The sequence below is a fragment of the Aythya fuligula genome, chromosome 1 (assembly GCF_009819795.1).
Source record: "Aythya fuligula isolate bAytFul2 chromosome 1, bAytFul2.pri, whole genome shotgun sequence".
In the NCBI taxonomy this organism is placed as follows: Eukaryota; Metazoa; Chordata; class Aves; order Anseriformes; family Anatidae; genus Aythya; species Aythya fuligula.
Window position 1 is genome coordinate 55,459,519 of NC_045559.1, and position 18,503 is coordinate 55,478,021.

Genomic DNA, 18,503 nt, shown 5'->3' on the forward strand with positions numbered 1-18,503 from the left:
GCCAGATCGATATAAATACTAAAATACGTTCCCAGGCAAGGGATGTGATCGATACATGGTTCCTTGGTGTGGCAAATTGCCTTGCTAGCTTGTAGCCCTCATTTCCCACTTTCTGTTCTGTGCTAAGTGGTGAGATCTTTGGAGCCAGTTGTTGAAACAGCACAGAGCAGCGGGGCACTGTTCTCCCCTGGGGTCTCCAGGCTAAGGCAGAAATCGGGATCATCATACATGACAAAGTTACATGGGTTTTCAGCAGCTTCCTGTATGTCACAGGTTGAAGTGAATGATCTTTTCTGAAAACAAACAAACAAAAAAGACCTGTTGTGATTTGGCCGTGTTCAGTTTCTGAATCTTCCCTTAATTCTTTTGAAGGCTGAGTTTCCAAAAGTAAAGGAGGAAAACGAGGGGATTTAGAGTTTTTGGAATTTCTAGGGCCGGGAGTCTTTTGTGACTATCCCCTCCAGAGAAACATCCTCACAGTTCAGTTTCTTTGTGATAGCCACTTCAGGAGGAAGATGAAACGCTGAATGATATTTGAGGACTGTTGTTAGAAGTCTTAGATGAAATCATTTAACCATGTCTTAGATAAAATAGTGGAATGAGGAAAGAAAGAGCTGTTTAGATTAAAAGAGGTGAGGGGGAAGCCAGCAGGGGGAAACCAGCTGAAATCCCTAAAACTCTTGGAGAGATTGTTTTTCTTCCTTCAGACTTTCATGAGAAAACCTGGGGTCTGTGACCAAGAGGTTTTGTGTGTCCTAACCTGAGAGAACTGGGTCATGTCACTGGGATTTTATGCTTTTGCTTGTATGCTGGAAATGGAAATATTCTCACCTCCCTTCTTGTGTTAAGCCAGCACCTAAAAGGTACAAAAAATTGACTGCCAAAAATAAATCTTTTTTTTTTTTTTTTTTCCCCTTGTCTCTGCAGCAATTCGGCAAAATCCTTGATGTAGAGATAATCTTTAATGAGCGCGGCTCCAAGGTAAGTCCTGTTCCTGTACCTGCTTCTCTTGTTTTGATTGCACAGAGTAAAAGGCAGTTCATTGCCTAGAGAATACACTCTGTAGAGATCAGCAGGAATTAGCATGATGGGGGGAAGGGAAAACCTATTTTGAGGACTGTCTCCTGTTCCCTCTGACTCCAGACTCTGAGCATGGTCATTTCTGGGCAGCATGTACGAATGCTCCTAGACGCTCCTGTCTGTAACGTGGGATCAGGTTCCCCAGCCTTTTGAGCAAACAGGGAGTCAGCTGAGCCTTCATACCAACCCCTTCTCATTGCACTAGCAATGGGTGCCCTGTGGGGAAGGCAGAATAAGGTAAAAACAACTCCATGTGACGGGAGCTGGTAAAAACAAAGCATAATAGCCCCACTCCCCTCACCCCCCATCTTCATTGCATTAAAATACTTCCAGAGAAAAAAAGTGTAATATCTCAAATGTGGAAGGATTTTGTTTACTCTCTTTTGCAGACTTTGCCTGGTATTTCTGAGATTCTGACCTTTCACGTTTGAGATATCTGATGCTTCGTAAAAGCATCCTCATTCCCCTTGCCCTGCCCCCGTGGACCTCCCCCCACTGAATTTGCATTCGCACACCTATCTTCATCTCCAAAACGTGTTAAGAGGGAGGTTTCGTTGAGAGCTAATGGTAATTTGTTTCTCTGGAGATGAGATTTCAGATGTTGCTTAGGTCAGTTGCAGAGAGATTCAGTGATCTTTGTCCTAATTGGCAATTGGTTCTCATCACGTAACCAGTATCACCACAATGACAAATTGATGTGATTCTCTCTCTGCCCAGGAGGTTCAGCACTGGAATAGCAGGGAGTTTTGCAGGTCAGGAGCGAGGTGCATTGCCAAAGCTCTATGGGGGAAGCTTGCACAGTGCATGTCTATACTCTGCTTGACTTAATCAATGCTAAGATTCCCATTTTCAATTAAAACAAAATTTCCCTACTCCCCCCACACACGTGTGTGCACATGTGTGCATGCACACAAGAGATTTTGAAGTTGCAATTCAGCTAAGCAGTTTCCGTGTAGAGCCTGTATGTCTTTCTCCTGAATTTGAGGTTCACGACCTTAAGGTGGCCTCTTTGCTTCAACATGTCTCCTGGGGTCTGTTCATGTTCAGAGCCCTCTGCAAATTTCAACATGTGCTCACCAAGACGCATTGGGAACTTCTTCAGTCTCTGTGTTATCTGGAAACCAGAAAGCAGCTGACCTGTGTACAAAACAAAGGAGATCCAGCCCTTTCCCCATCCTTAGTTTGGGCTTACTACCATGGTTTTTCTTGTTTTGTTTTTTTAATAAAACAGTCTGAACGAGTAAATGGCTATGTGGCTTAGAGAGCTGTACTTGCCTTGTGGATAAAAATCTATACGCTTTAGCAAAACAATCAGCTATGCTGAGTTTGTAAATATTTATTCTGCTCTCTGCTGTTCTTCTGATATTTATAGGCCAGAGCTGTCTGCGAATTAGACCCGGTTTTAGTCATTTCTATTTGGCTTTGGGAATAGCCTCTGGCCTCTATCAGATCTCTACTTTTTTGGATGTAATTGCAAAAGAAAGGGCAAAAATAACTGTCCTGACAAAGCAGTGAGCTCTATCCTCCATCTCCCTCTGCTTGTGCTTTTCCAGCACAGTGTTTTCTTCTCCATACACGAACTTCACCCTCACTCTTCCATCCATACAGCCCTATATTAAACGCCCACGGCTGCCCTTTTCCTTCTGGGCAACACTAACATGGGAGGCTTTCTGTGAAGACTTGATTTAGGACTATGAAAACTGTTTTCTTCTGCAATTGTTAAAGCCCAAGGCTTCTGGTTTTCAGTTAAAACAGAAATTGTTGCTGAAGAGTTCCTTGATCAATCTCGTCCTGAACCCTTGATAAACATACGAAAAACGAAAGCAATCCAAAGAGATATTCTTCGAGTCCTTGACCGTGCAGTTTTCTACTGCTTTTTTGTCATCTTAGAGCAAAAAGCAGTTGCAGAACTGGTAGCCGATGTGAGGGATGGGGCAGAATCTGAACAGAATGAGAAAACGCCCAACGAATAATTTTGTGGTATCCTTGCATCCTTCTCTACCCAAAAGAATTAATGTTTAAAAAAAAAAAAAAAAAGAATGCAAGATTATTCCTGCTTAGCATGAAAATGGGAGGCCCCAGTGTTTGAGTGGGGTGTAGCTGCACGAAGCACCTGGTATTCACGTAACAATGGACAAACAGTTTGGTGATCTGATGGTGAAGCAAAGGAAACGGATCTTTCTGGAGGCCACTCACTCACTCTTGGGTTCTTCCTCCACCTTAGGAAAAAAAATAAAAAATAAATCTGAATGCATTTTCCTGCCCTGTGGTTTCCATTCTAATCTAATGATATGAAACCTCTCTCTCTTCTTCTCCTCCTCCTCTCTTTTGGGAATCCGAAAGCAGATGCTCCTGCTGCCTGCCTTGTGCTGTGTTCTCAATGCTCCCTTCCCTCCCCTGGGTTCCTGAGGGTGTAGAGTTTTCTCTATATGTTTTGAAAGCATTTAAAAGGTTACAGCGGTGAAGCCCACGCTGCCCTGGGTCTGCCCCCACCCAGCGGACGATGGGGTCGAGCAGCTCTTTGTCCCTGCCCGGCTGGGGCAGGAGCTTCTGCTGAAAGCGCTCCAGCGCTGGCGGGCAGGAGGGCCTGGAGGAAACCTGATGTTTGCGTCCTTCCTTTCGAATCCACCTGAGATGACCAGGCCCTGACGCTGCACCCGAGGGAACCGTAGAGGACAGGCTACGTGTTTGGGATCTCCACGCTTTTAGGAAGGATTAGTAGGATTAGGTGGACCTTGGTAGACTTCACACTGATACTGCTTTGCTCCCTATGAAAAACAAGGTGTAAACTTCAAACATCCCTTGAATTCCATTTCGTTTTATTCTTTAGCTTGTATGACAGAATGACATCAGCCTTCCCCTGATTTATTTACTATTTTTTGCTTGCTTCCTGGAAGCTGGCTGTTTGCTGCAGTTGTCCTGTTTACCATAACAATTTGAGCTCTGACCCATGTAAATAAAGGCCTTTAAATAACATCCTGCTCACGGCTGCAGCTCACCGTGCACTTTGCTGAACCCTGAATAAAACACCTCCAGAGGAAGTCGAGGGATAGGATTCCTGCTCCCCTCGTCAGTGGAGAAGCATCCTGCAGATGCAGATTTTGACACGGTTGTGGTGAACTGACCGGGCAGACACATTTGCAGAGTTCCTGCAGTCTGCCTGTGTAGCACTTCAAACAAGAAGCCTGTGACATTCATAAAGCTGCAGGGGAAGGGAATCCAAGCTCTCTGCTCGCCAGCCGCGTGCCAGGTGGCATTCTGAGATGTGCCCTTGGTGACATTCAGAGAGCAAGAAAGCGTGAGCACACAGCAAAGCAGTGGCTGAGGAGGGAGCACGTTGTAGATGGCTAAATGGTAAGAGGTCATGCAGGTGCAGATTACAAGCTTGAGATTTCAGGTCAGCGTAAGTTTTTCCCCTCTGCTTTCCAATTTGAAAGCCCAGATCCTTAAAAAGGAGGATGGTCTCCAGGTTTTTGTACAGGACTGAAGCATCTAGAAGTGCTTCACGTTTGCTTGAAGAATTGGTTGTGTAGTGGCTTACATCCAGTCTTCACAAGGAAATTCCATCCCTTAGTGAGTGGAGGTCCATCAAGAAACCCAAAGTAATGAAAAACTTGTGCAGAAAGCTGCATGGAAGCACTTAAGTCTTCATGTTTGCAGTTAACTGCAGGTTAATAATACTCATTTAGGTTTGAATAACTCTGCCTAAAAGACCATATGCGTGCCATGTGCATTTATGTCTTCTTGGAGTGGATTAGGTGCTTTGAGAGAGCCACCCTGTCCTGAATTTAGTTTCTACTCAGGGAAACAAGTATCTTTCCTTGTTCTAGAGGGCCTGTTTTCACTTTAATTCTATTTTTGTAATTTTTGTTCAGATATCATCAGTTGAGCCAGAAATTCAGATAAAGTTATTAACACAAAGAGGCTTAATAACAAATTAGGCATAAAGCAGTGTCACTTTCTCAGGTCACCAAATCCCTTCATAATGCTCACGGTTTGCAGGAGACCTGACCTTTTGTCCTAGTTTAGTTAAGAACGGTGAATTGCCTTGGTCACCTTCAACTCTGTGATACTAATAAACTAACGAGTTAAATTTGTCCATACACGGTGAACTGGTTTATTTGAATTTGAGTATTTAAGGCTGAGGTTGATGGAGTGATAGCGTAAGCCGATTTGCTGCTCCTTGTGGGAAGGGGCACCTTCCTCGTGGTGCTCATGTCACTGTGCAGGGACTTGAATTCAGGGCGCCAAATTAGCAAAAAGAAAAAAAAAGAAAAAAGGAAAAAAAGGGAAAAAAAAATCCAGCAGGGAGAGAGAAGTAGAAGCAAGAGCTCATCTTCTGCTGGTTTAGCGTGTTGAACTCGCTGACCACACAGCAAGGTGAACTCCCTGTCGGATGAAGGGGAGGAGGAGGAGGAGGAGGAGCACACAACCAGCAAATTGTGGGGCTGCACGACCTCTGCTCCGAGTTGGCTGGAGCTGATCCAGAGCCGCCAGCGCTCGCAGCCCTGGCTGCAATCCCACCATTCAGCCCCATCCTCTGCCCCCTTCTTGGTTTTTGCAGGAGGGATTGGCAGTGGAGCGGCGCAACAAGCTGGATCGGGGAAGTGATCCAGCTTAAAAATAGCCCTGCTGTTGATTTTTTTCTTTGGATTTTTTTTTTTTTTTTTTTAAAAAGGGATGTATTTATTTATTTATTTGCATTTCTTTAGCCAGAGTAATTCCTGCATCTGTTTCACTAGACGGCACAGGTAGGCAGCTGGGTGGATGCTTTGTGCATCCGTGCCTGATGCCCCCGGAGCAGCACAGGGGAGCTGGAAGGGCTGCTGAAACGATGGCAGCCTCAGTTTACACTGTTTAATTTACACCAGTATGAAGTGAGTGTGTGCCTCTGATACCATGTGCTTCTGAATTTCGGGCAGCGTTCCCATCGGTGCACCCAGTCCTGCTCATCTCAGGTGGATTATAGCTGAAACCTTCCTCCTCTCTCAAACGCCTTGGAAACAGGTAGCCTAAACTTCTGCCCCTTGGCCGTATTTTTTCAGGCTCCTGAAAGTTTGTTTATAAGCAAAGGTGGGGGGAATAAATTAAAAAAAAAAAACACAACCCAACAACTCAAGAGCACAGCAGTAGAGGAAGGCAAAGCCCATTGCTGGCTGCGTGCTCTAGGGGTACAAGGCAAAGACGCTGCTGCTGAGGTGACTGTCTAAACTCCATGACAAACAAAGGGTTAACAATGCATGGATTTCAAGGGGCTCTGTTTAGTTTCCTTTGTTTTTATTTTCTGTTTTTTGTTTTATTTTATTTTATTTTATTTTATTTTATTTTATATTTTTGTTGTTTTTTTTTTTTTTGTTTAATTTCTGTGTTCTGGCCACACCCAGGAGAACCGTCTGCTTTTGATTTCTCCCTTTACGGTTACATGGTAAATTTTCTTTCTCATTCTTCAGAGATGGAAACGTTCAAATACTCTCTCTATATACATTTATTTATTTATTTTTTACACTGCTCATCATGTTGCTTGTTATTTATTGCAGAGTCTGAGGCCAGACTAAAAGGGTGACAGTTACTCGGTCTCTTCAGGCCCTTTGAATAAACCTTTGGGTAAAAAGGGGGTTAGTCTGGCCCTGCAAATTACTCATAAGTCCTAAATTTTTTTTGCAGGGTTTATTTAGTGTTTGTGGGGTACGTTGAAGTTTACATTTATTTTCTGCCTGGGAGAAGTTCCTGGCAGTCGGTGGAGGGGGAAATGTTGAAAAATTCAGCCTTGTTATCATAACAGTCTTATTAAACATGAGTTATTTGTATAAACTAAACTCTAGAAACGTTAAGTCTTTTTTTCTTAACTCAGGATTGTATCTTCCCTTCCTCTGGCTCCATATCTAGTACTGTGGGGCAAACCAGTGCTTGCTGTAGACCTGAGCTAGCAAATACTGGTTATCTGCCTCCTTTTTAATTTATTTTTCTTTAAGGGCAAGCCAACCTTGGGAGGGAAAACTGAGAATTGCTTGTTGTATATGTATTTGGGTACAAATTAATCCCTGTTCTTTGCAGGTCATCTGTGAGAAGGAATTAAAAATATATGTATGTGTTGTTTTCTCTCCCACATCAAAAATATGTGTATTTAATTGCTAGCTTTTAAACTTAGAAATAATAGAAATGTCAAGCGTGGCTCACCTATTTTTCCTGATTGAAAATTTGAATGTCAAAGGGTTGCATTAAGAAGACTAACCAAGCGGACACAAATATTGACTCTTATCGTAGTCAGCTATGTGAAGTGTTAATTCAGCGTTGACATGAAATGGTTTTCAACAAAGCATTGCATAAGCCGAGGACCGATCTGTCAGTACAACAAAACTTCTGGTTAATTAGTTAAGTTGTTCAGAATCAAGTTAACTCCGTTTTAGTTCACATTGTTAATTATTCCTGGATAGTCTGCATGCGGATTGTAGCCTTTCTTGATTTAACTTATTAAAAACACAGAAAATTCAAAATCAGTTTAAAGGTGTTTGACGATAATCTGTTAAAATCTATTAAAATCCCATACAGACTTCATTCATTGCAAACAAATGTGAATTAAAATAGTCTTAGTTTGGTTCTAGTCTGCACAGGCTAATGTCTAAAAAATTACCTTCCCTCTGCTCTCCAGCTTTCAGTTCACAGCATCACAGAAGACATAAATCTCATTCAGGCTCTGCAGGATTGACTAGAACAAACAGAAATTTTAATGTCAAAAGAGAAGAGGGAAATAGAGATTGCTGCTGCAGTCTGTACCTCCCCTCCTCCCCAAACCTTTTTCAAGATGCTTTTTCCCCATTATATCGAACAGAGGGAAACGTGTTACTCTATTTCTCAGTCTTCCCTTTCTCTGTAGGGGTTCTTTGAAGCAGATAAAATACACTGTCCCTTCATAATCAGCTTGGCTATTACACTCCCCCCCATCAGTTCCATGCAACCTGCTTGACAGCTGCATGCGGTTGGACTGATTTATTAGCCCTGATCTCTTGTAGCTCAGATTTTAATTGATTTCTGCTGAAAACATATATGTTGTTCAGAACAAGGCAATGGTTTGTTATTTGTATAGCCTTTATGTTTTAAGCTGACAAAATGAAATTATCCCAAGTTTTAGATTAGGGGGCTGGTGCCCAAAGGAGAGTTCTTGTTGATTTCAATATGAGACAACACTTAGCTAGGGAGTTTTTGTTATTGCTGATTCTAGAGGAAAATAATAATAATAATAAAAAACCCCTACATTTTACAAATATATAATAGTTTTGTGCTGGAAACCTAGCTGTGGATGATAAAGGCCAGCATGCACAAAGGGGCTTTCCAAGATTACTGTTGTACAGACCTTAAAAAAGCACTTAGAGAACGACAGCTTGCTTGTGTCTTGTTGCTAACAGTGCCTGGAAATCCAGATGCTGGTTTTTGGGGGTCCACGCATGCCAATCCTGAGCTGCATGCAGGGGGCTGCCAGGCTAGCATGCCAGTGCTTTGGGTCGCTCGCCTTACCTAGTGCTCTGCTCAACATCAGGAGTTTCCATTGCATCAAATGCAGGCTTTGTTCTCCCTCCTCCTGCGCCAGCAGAGATTGCTGCCTGTGCATTAGAGTGGTATTTGCCTTGTAGCCAGGAGCCAGTTCTCCTCCTCCTGTTCTTAAGGTACCCTAAACACAGACTGTCGCTGAGTTTTTGGTTGGCTCCGCTCCCTGCAGTGGCATGAAGAGTATCTCCTCGTGGTTGTCTGTAGTAAAATACATTTTGCTACCAGCTAATTCCTACTTCCCTCAGTCTTCTTGGCTCTGCTTGACCATCGGTGCTCCCACTTCTGTGGAAGTGAGCATGATCTCTTCCCCTGCCCTCCTATGTGACCGCATGAACTGATGGCAGCATGTGGGATGTGAGCATTGCATGTGCCGCCATGGGCTCAGCAAACCTAAATCCCTCTAATAAAGGACGTTTTGGTAGTCCCCAAGCTTTTGTGGCTGTGCCCAGCAGGGCACGTTATTTTTTTTGCAGCCTTCATAGCGTTTCTAGGCAGAGATTCGTCATCCACAGCGCAGAGGTTGCCATCTCAGAACAAAGCCAAGCGAGATGGGTGGCAGGCTGTGAGGGAGGCAGCAGTAGGGCAGAAACACCAGAAAGAAAAGATATTTACCAATAGATCCACATTTAGGTGTTTAGATTAACCCTCAAGACCAGCGTGGTGCTTACAGGTAGGCAAATTTTGAAACTAGACCACTACATAGTACTGTAAATCTTCACCTTGGGTGATGTTCATTTGGTGCTACCTAGAAGCCCTCCCCATGCGTTATTAGGGAGGTTACAGGCGTAGGAGTAGCCATGAACCGTTCCCTGAAGAGCTTGCAAGGGATGCTTTACACACAGCCCTTCCTCTCAGCCGTTCTCCAAGGTAGGTAATTATTATTGTCTCCGTTTTACAGGTGGGAAAAGCAAGGTTCAGGCTTTGATTTGCCCAAAGCTTCGCAGGATTGCCGGTGCCAGGCCTGAACTCAGCTCGCTGCTCTCTCTCGCAGCGGCTGCTCAAGAGGACCAAGTGCTGCTCAGTGCCGATGGCCTGTACCGTGGCCGGGGGGTTGGTGGGGTCGGCACCGCGTGCGTCTTCATGGTCAGGGAGAGAGAGGGCAGGAGCCCCACGTGGGCCGAACCAGCTTGAAAAAGGAAAAAAAAAAAAAAAAGAAAGAAAAAAAACACTTTTAAAAAAATTTGTCTCGAGTAACTTTGTACTTCTTTTTTGGTCTGGCCTCAATTGCTTTTATGTTTTCTTTTTTTTTTTTTTTAATTACTCTTATTATTCTTATTATGATTACAGTTCCTTTATTTTATTGAATTTTGATTTCCTTCATTTACGAAACATGCATGAACCAACAATGTGACTCTAGGAGGTTATTGCTGAGTTGTGCTGATGTCGATTTCATACTGTGATATTTTTTCTCTATTTACCTAGAGATCAGTATTTCAATATATAACGATGTGCATGTTTTCCCCCCTTCTCCCGCTGCATGCAGGGATTCGGGTTCGTAACTTTCGAGAATAGTGCTGATGCAGACAGGGCCAGGGAGAAATTACACGGCACCGTGGTAGAGGGCCGTAAAATCGAGGTGCATGTCTTCAGTAATTCAATTTCTTCTTTATATTTATTCTTTTGATTTCTTTTTGTGTCTTGCCTCACTTATTTCACATTTGGATCCCAGTCTCGTGTGTGCGTGTGTGTTTGTGTCTGTGTCCTTCACCTCCCTGCACTGAAATGTATAAAAGTTTACCCCCCTTTACGAAATATTTTTATTGTTGTTTTGGGTATATATTTTTTTTCTTTTCCGTTTCCTTTTATTGAGTTGTTTTTTTGTTTTTCTTTTTTTTTCTTTTTTGTTTTTCTTTTTTTCCCACCCACTCCAAATTTTTGCCCTTCTGCTGTCTTGATTTTTTCCTTTGCTTCAGTTTGCGAGGCTCCGATCTCCTGTTAGCAGGCCTGAACGACACTAACCGAAAGAGTACTGTCCGACTTCTAACTCTGTGTCCGCACAGAAAGCAGGGGGCCAGCCAGTCTCCTCTCTTTCCTCCGAGGCCAGTTCTCCTCCACGCAAGTGTGAGACGATGCCCGCGGCGGGCGGGGAGGGCGGCGGGGCAGAAGGGCTCCGGGTCACGGTGGGAGCCGGTCTTTAAACGTTTCTAGCTCTCGCTTTGGTCCTAAAGGGGTGGCGTTGGCCAGTTTGGTGTTCCACTGTGGTGAAGGCTAACTGGCCCTTCCCTCTCTCCCCTCTCTCTTGAAACAAACGAACAACAACAACAAAAAAAAAGTGCAAATATTGATCGAATATGAAAATTACGGAAAAAAAAAAAGCCGCCGTTTTGAGTAAGATGTCTGCATATTTTGCTTTTTTTTTGTTTTCTTTTTTGTTTTTTTCTTTTTATTTCCCTTTTCAATGGTTTAGGGTTTAGGGCCCTCCACTTGACTCACTCTTTCCATGGTAACTATACACAATGCTGGCGATGGTACGAGTTGGCGGTAAGTGAAACAAAAGCGCTAGAGAAGAAGCTTTTTTTTCTTTTTTCTTTTTTAATTTTTCTTAAAATTACGAAAAAAAAAAAAAAAAACGAAATTAAATAAGAAAGAAAAAATCCATCTGCCATCTCACATTAACACTACAAAATGTGATTTGACTTGTTGTCCCCACCCGCCTCCTTCCTCCCTCTCCCCCTTTTATTTTCAATGCTGTTGAGTAATGCCGCCTGGACTTTGGATGTACATATCGTTTTGTAGCAGTCTGAGCTGTTTGATTACTGACTTCATGGTGATTTCCCCTTGCACATCTTACTCAGAGTTACTGAACTCCAGTTTGGCTGGTTTTTATTAATGCACCCATTTCCTCCCCTCTCTCTCCTGCCCCTTCTTTCTGCCGCTCTCTCTTTCTGAGACCTGTTTGTAGCTGTTACCGCTCCTTTCCTTTCTTTCTTTCTCTCTCCCTCCCCTCCCCGTTTTTTTTTTCTTTACTCGGTTAAATGCAGCTGTTGGTCTCTTTGCTGACTGGTGGTTTCTGATCGGTTCTGGCAATTTTTCCTTTAAGTGCTTGTGTTGCACTTTGCTGTAGCAGCTGATTTCAGGCACTCGCTCCATCTTAATGATTGTCTGTGAGACCCTATCTCCTCCCTCCTCCCTCCCCACCCCCGAATCAATTGTGTTTTTTTTTTTTCTTTCTTTTATCTGTGTGTGTTTAACTGCATGCTCTCAGTCTCATCATTGTTGTTTCCCATTCTTTCTTTTTTAAATGTGTAATGTTTCTATCGTTTTGGGGCTGAAGCAAGAGTAAATGTAGTTCCAGATTCCCCACCCCGCGTACGCTCACCTTTCCATAAGCCTCAAGGGCCTAGAGCAGCTTTGGTTTTTATAGTATTCTTTTTTTTTTTTTTTTTTCTTCTTAACCCTAGCCTGAGTTCCCATTTGGCATGTGCTTTGATAAATTATTGATGTTGGATAAAACTTCACCCTCCTTGCAAGAACTTTGAGGCTGTCTGACACGGGGCTGCAGTAACTTGGCTTCCGAACTGGTCCATCTTTTCTTTATCAGCACCATCTCTGTGGTAACACCCCACTTGCTTGAGCAATCAAACCGCTTGGAACGATGCAGAGCTCTGTAAAGAGGGTGGAGGGCACCATAAAACGACAACAACAACAACAGATTCAGCTCTTCCACTATGCATTTCTTCTCTTTGCTCCCAGAGATTTGTGTCTCGGGAGGATAAAACAATTTGGAAAAAGATTTGAGAGTGATAGGGAGGAAATTGGTGAACGAGGACTGTCCAAACACTTTGGGGGCATTCCTAAAACCTCCTCAAACCTTGGCAGTTCAAATCTAAAGCTGACGGACTCCAGGTTTCCTGTGACCTGTGAGCCACAGCCCAGCGGTTAGCGTGAGGAACAGGTCAGCTTGTGCAGCACCTGCTTCAGTTTCCCTGTCCTGGGCTGCAAATGTGGTTGCTGCCACTCGAACAGAGCCTGGACAGAAATCACCAAGGTTTTGCCCTTGAGATGGGTGAGCTGGGAATAACCACAGGCGCCAAGGGGTGGCAGGGTGTCTGAGAATCTGCACGTTACTCTTGTTGGCCTTCTGTTTAATGCATAATTTTTAAATGCCATGTTTAGCTGTAATGGTTAAAAATTAAATGGCAATTGTTAAAAGTAATTTTAAAATAACTGCATTTTTGTAAAATTAGTTATTTAATTTTTTTTGCTCAGAGAAGTATAGTGTGTGTGTGTGTGTGTGTGAGATAGCTGAGAGTTTTCCATCATTTTCCCTAATGTCCTTTGCTTCCTCCCCTCTCCTCCCCTTCCCCTTTCTTGCTTTTAGGTTAACAATGCCACAGCGCGAGTGATGACCAACAAGAAGATGGTCACACCATACGCAAATGGTAAGAGAGACTGTTGGGACTGGTGATGTGCTGAAAGGTTGGAAGGAAGACGAAAGCTTCCTGGTGAAGGGAATGTCGTAGTATTTCATCAGGACCTCCTCAGGGGAAAAAAAAAAAAAAAAAAAAAAACGAAAAGCCCCCACCAAAATCAAGAAACAACTCCCAAGCCCTAATCTACACCATTAGGCTTCAGTATAGCTAAGAGTTTATGGAGGATTACCATTTTTCAGGTGGAGAAGTTGGGGCAGAAAGGGGTAGTGACATGCCCACTGTGGCCAAGCTAGAAAAGGAGCCCAAGGTCTGATGTGTCACCTGCCACCGCTGCAAGGTGATGCTGCGCCAGTCTGCAGAGGGATGGCCGTCACCTAAATACCTAAATACAAACGGAGTATAATCTAAAGAGCTGGATATATCTCAGTTTAGGTTCTACCAGTAAAAGTACAACTGTCCCCAAGCAGCTGGGAAAGCAGAGGCCTTGGACTGCTTGTGTGTTCACTTGTTGTTACAGGCTGTGTCTGGTATTCAGCCATTTTCCAGTGAACCTCAATAGAGAAAGACCAAGTTGTTTGGTTAATGAAGAATCCTGTTTCACTGTGATATCTAGGTTCTTCTGTCTGCGCAGTACTTCTATGGCATAGACGCATATAGCATAAAAAAATCATTCTTCTGCTGACAGAACTGAATGCTGCTTTGATACACATTTTGAATTTGAGTCTTTGTCCTGAACCAGGCAGGAAAAATTCTTCTTGGCCTGAAAATGTTCCTGAACAGCTACAGCAATGCAGGAAGCTAAGCATAGGTAGTTGCTAGTGCAAGAATCTGTTTTGATTCCACCTGAGACTCAGAAGTCAGAAGATACAAATTTTATTTGTGGCTCTGCTGCTGACTTGTGTGGCTCTTGACAAATCATATAATCTTTTTTTGGTTACAGAACTGGGGAATTAGGGATAGGGACAAATTAGGGATAGGGCCAAGCAGAAAGACTGGGATTCTGAGTTTTAGTGTTTGAGCAAAGTTGGGAAATTCTGCAGTAAAAGGTAACACGGCCATATTACATTGTCTTGAAAGCAAGGACAGAAACGTGTACAAATTGGTGTCAACAAATAACTGGTGATACATGATAACAGGCAGGAGTATTTTGTTTTATCAACCAACAGTGTCTGCTTTAAAACTACATAAAGGCACTCGGTATTAGGCCAGGCCTAAGGCACAGGCTAAGGCCTAAGCAGTGGTACAATCACTGTTAAATTGAGGGTTTAATCCCAGTCCTGTTATTACCACCATTGCATCAGTATTTTACCATCGAGGTGGCAGTACAGGGCAGCATGCCCAGTCGTGTGGAGGAGCATGTTGCATCTCTCGGTGATGCTCTGCCAGCCCGTGAAGGGGTGGTGCTGATGGGCTGCAGCTCACAATGTTGTTCTTGTGGTTTCTGGGCTGGGTAGGGGTGGTAAAAGTGCAGCGAGTGTGTCAGGACTCCTAAATCAAGACAGAGAGGAAGGGGATGGATTTATTTCAGTGGAAATGCCTGTGTGATGGCTAGCTGAACAGATGAGGTCTCTCCGTCCCTCTCCATGCTCTGTGGAGGCCAGCCCAGATCAAGTTGTTAGCTTTACACCCATCTCCTCTCCCCAGAGAGAAAGGTGGGGGAGATAACAGGTCTCTAGATCTGACTGGGGAACATATTTATCATCAGACCCCGTCTCCAGTGGCAGGCCTTTGATGACCTGAAGGGTTCTCTCTTGTATTTTTTCTGTTGGTGGTTTTCAGTTCTTGCCAATTATCCAGATGATATTAAAACCGATTCTCTGGGAAGGCTTTCATCTGAAAAGATGAAGCACAAAGAAGGCAGGAAACACTAAAATAACACGGAGAGGAACAAATGTGAGAGGAACAGAGTGAATTGCTTCTGTGCGATACAGTTGTGTAGTTCAGTTAGCGAGGAAATCTCAATCACGGGCGCTTTTTAGGTCTCTAGCAAACAGGGCAGAACGGTGATTTGAGGATTTAAGGGTGTGAATTGACCTCCCTGGGACGAGAGGCTGGGCCGCTGGCTTTAGAGAGAGGCTTTGGCTCCACGGCGTTCCCCTGGGCGCGTGGAGGAGCTGACAGCAAGGGTCAGGCCGAGAATTCAGGGTCGCACGGTGCTCGTGGCAAACATGCTTATAAGGTAGTTGGCATTCCCTCAACGGCGTGCTTGCCCTGCTGAGGATCAGCTGACGTTTGGCTGTTCCCTCCAGCACAGCGACCCGTCCCTAGAACTTGACATTAGAAAAAGGCAGTTGGCCTCCATCTACACCAAGGGGGATTGAGGTGAAGCCGAAATTGGGAAAGAGCTGCTGCATGTGAAGCTGCTGGGGCGCATGCAAGAGACTGTCCCCCGTCCCCACGCTGCCTGCTCCTTCTCTTGGTGTAGATTTTGGCATTCACTGCAGTCTTTGTTGTTGCAGGTTGGAAGTTGAGTCCTGTGGTTGGAGCGGTGTACGGCCCTGAGTTATATGCAGGTAGAGCTTAAGTAGACACTTCCACTTCTGCCATTTAACTGCAGTGGTGTTTGTTTATGTTCTCAATTTGCTGTTTCTTTATAACCTTTTTACGTTCTTTTTTTTTTTCTTTTTTCTTTTTTTTTTTTTTATTCTTTCTAAAATTAAATTAGCGTCCAGCTTTCAAGCAGATGTCTCGCTGGGCAATGACGCCGCAGTGCCCCTGTCAGGAAGGGGGGGTATTAACACTTACATTCCTTTAATCAGTAAGTAGCCCCCATTGGCCCCCTGTATTGTTGCTGTGCTTGAGTTAACTATGACCTGTTTCCCTTCTCTCCAGTCTGTATAATATATACTTGAAAGGATGGGTCTCGCTGGGAAGGAGTTTACCTCTAGCCCAAGCCTATACCGTGCAGTGGCCGTAACTTGTTCATCCGCAGTGTGTTTCTGTGCCGGTGAATGGGGCTCTGAGCGATGAGGAGGCTGCAGAACAAGGGGAGGGTGTGTGCGAGGAATAGGCCATTCCCTTGATTTCCCCCCCTTCCCCCCCCACCCCCCAACCCCGTCCCCTTGGAAATGAAAGAAACCCAAGGGACAAATCCCTACAAAGTACATATTATACACGCTGTTAAACCACCAGTCTGCAGGGCCCCCGGTGGCATGCACCTGGGCGCGCGCTGGGTTGGGTTCGTGCCTGGCGACTCGCTCCCTTCTGGGCATCTGCTCCTTACAGTATTTGCAGATGCCTCGAGGGCTTTCCATCGTTTCCTCGTGAGCCAGTTCACGCCAGCGTTAAAGAGTAATGATGCAGGCCCCGCTAGGCGTGGGGCCGGGTCCTGGTCACGCTTTTTTTTAAGTGAAGAGGGGCTCTCGGAAAGCTGGCACTTTATGGGAAGTTTCTGCTGCTGTTATATGGGCTATCTTGTCTTTCAGGCTTTAAAATGAACATACAGAGGATTGGGTGGCAAAGAGTGGGAGGGGAAAGGAGGGAAGAGACTGATGTAAGTTGATTGACTTTAAGGGCCTCTTGACAAATTATTTTAAAGAGCCTCTGCAGTTTTGGAAGAGCCGCCTGCTGTATTGATAGTAACTCTCTGCGCTTCTCGGACTCTAACCAGACTGCATGGCGGTGTCAGAAGGGGGGGATTTGTACCCTGTTTGTGGTGGGCAAGGCATGCCGAAGCATTAACCTCTTGCATGCCAAACCTCTCTGCAACCCCTCTTCCCCTGAAGGCCATGGTGTAGCAGGACGTATGTATCCGATGCTTGCTGGGATAGAAGCATGCCCCTCTGCAGGATTGATGCAAAACGTCCCACCGCTGTGGAGCTATTGTGTCACCTTGTTTGAAGCAGGCGGTTGTTCCCTGGGCAGGAGCTCGGATCCTTTTCACCCTCCACCTTGTCTGTCTTTCCAGTTCCAGGCTTCCCCTATCCAACTGCAGCCACCACAGCAGCCGCGTTTCGGGGAGCCCACCTGAGGGGCCGAGGAAGGACGGTTTATGGGGCAGTCCGGGCAGTACCTCCCACAGCCATCCCTGCCTACCCAGGGTAAGCACTGGTCACAAGAGCAGAGTGCTCTGCACAACCGTGTCAAATAGCTAATTGGCTAACAAAAACCTAACGAAAATTGTCCGGATGGTGAGAGGCGGGATATTGCAAGTGCAAGAGCGTTCTGCACACAAGGGCATCCAACGGGGGCAAATCTAAATTTTGCCTGAAACAATTCTCAGTTCTTGCAGCAGCCTAAAGTGCTGATGTACTCCTTCTCATAATTCCTCAATTCGTCTGCCTGGTATTTGTCATCCATTGGCCCAATACATGGTAGTGCTACTGAGAAGGATGCAAAGAGAGGTCTAAGATTTCTGAAAAGTTCGTACTCTCTGCGCTCCCTTTGTGGTTTTCTTACCCAGGAATGAGGAATATTATCCATTACCTTCATGCCTCACCATCTGACAGTAGGATACAGAAGAGCCAGTTACCCACAATGGATTTGCTTTCTTTGTTGGAGACAGTTTAAAAAGGTTTAAAACAAAGATTAATCAAGTCCATTAATTTGAAGTTGGGAGTGTTTGGGATACAGGGAGAACGAAAGTGCAGCATTCTTCTAACTGTTGTATGAAGCGGTGGTGAATGCGTGGCCTCAGCACACTTCTCTGCCCTCTGACTTTTTGCTAGTAATGCAGTGGAATAGATTCTGTTACAAAAGAGTATTCTGCTCTTCAGAGTACAGGGAACCAGGTTTGTACGTGGGTTTTGTTTGGGGATTTTTGTTTGTTTAAGTGTGATGGAGTGACAAATACATCGGCAAATCCCTTCCTTTTTCTTTTTTTTTTTTTTTTTTTTTTTTTGTTTGATTTTGATGATTTATTCATATTGCCTGTCTCTGGAATTTTGTTTGCCATATTTTCCAGGCAAGTTTCTCAGAAAGAGTAGGAGCAGGGACAAATCCTCCAACAGGGAAAAATGGATTGACCCTTTTATTACCCCCCCTTAGACTAGCCCCAAAAGGGAAGAAAATAAATGACAAATCTTTTAATAAAAAGAGAGGAGGAAGCCACACAGGATGTAAGGATCTGGCCTGATGGATGCCGGATAAGCTTGCAATGCCTTCTGTAGCAGATGAAGCAGGGAGAGCTTCTGCAGCCCTTTCTTGTTAGAGTCCATTTGATATTTAAAGTGAAGCTGAAGGAAGCAAGCTGCAGCGGTCACGTATCTGTCTAGCTTTGCTCTCAGACAAATCTGGCAATGTTTGTATTTAATTCACCCAGAGACTTAAAATGAAACCTCCTGGCTGAGCACACAGGCCTTCAGAATGGAGCAGTTCTTCTGGACTTGTAGATCCACCTCTCTGTACCGCTGCTCTTAGTTCATATTGTACGTCCTCTAACCATAGCCTCTGACCTGCAGCTTGTCTGTCTGTTGCTCTAAAAATGACCCAGCCCTGTTTGATTGGGAAATGCTCCACGGTGAAACAGAGAAGCACAGCTAAGTGCTGCCGTCTAGGAGGATATGC

General features: G+C 44.5%; 1 protein-coding gene across 4 annotated transcripts in view; it reads left to right on the forward strand.

Annotated features, from left to right (window-relative positions):
• The window catches only part of RBFOX2 (RNA binding fox-1 homolog 2), a 75,254-nt gene that overhangs the window by 42,608 nt on the left and 14,143 nt on the right, over window positions 1-18,503 (forward strand). For 3 of the 4 annotated variants that reach the window (XM_032188460.1, XM_032188451.1, XM_032188469.1), the window contains 6 exons: window positions 928-981; window positions 10,109-10,201; window positions 12,947-13,007; window positions 15,458-15,511; window positions 15,664-15,756; window positions 16,906-17,038. In XM_032188460.1, the coding sequence (XP_032044351.1) occupies window positions 928-981; window positions 10,109-10,201; window positions 12,947-13,007; window positions 15,458-15,511; window positions 15,664-15,756; window positions 16,906-17,038 (488 nt within the window). The remainder of the gene's footprint in view (window positions 1-927; window positions 982-10,108; window positions 10,202-12,946; window positions 13,008-15,457; window positions 15,512-15,663; window positions 15,757-16,905; window positions 17,039-18,503) is intronic. The other variant, XM_032188479.1, reaches the window with a different exon arrangement.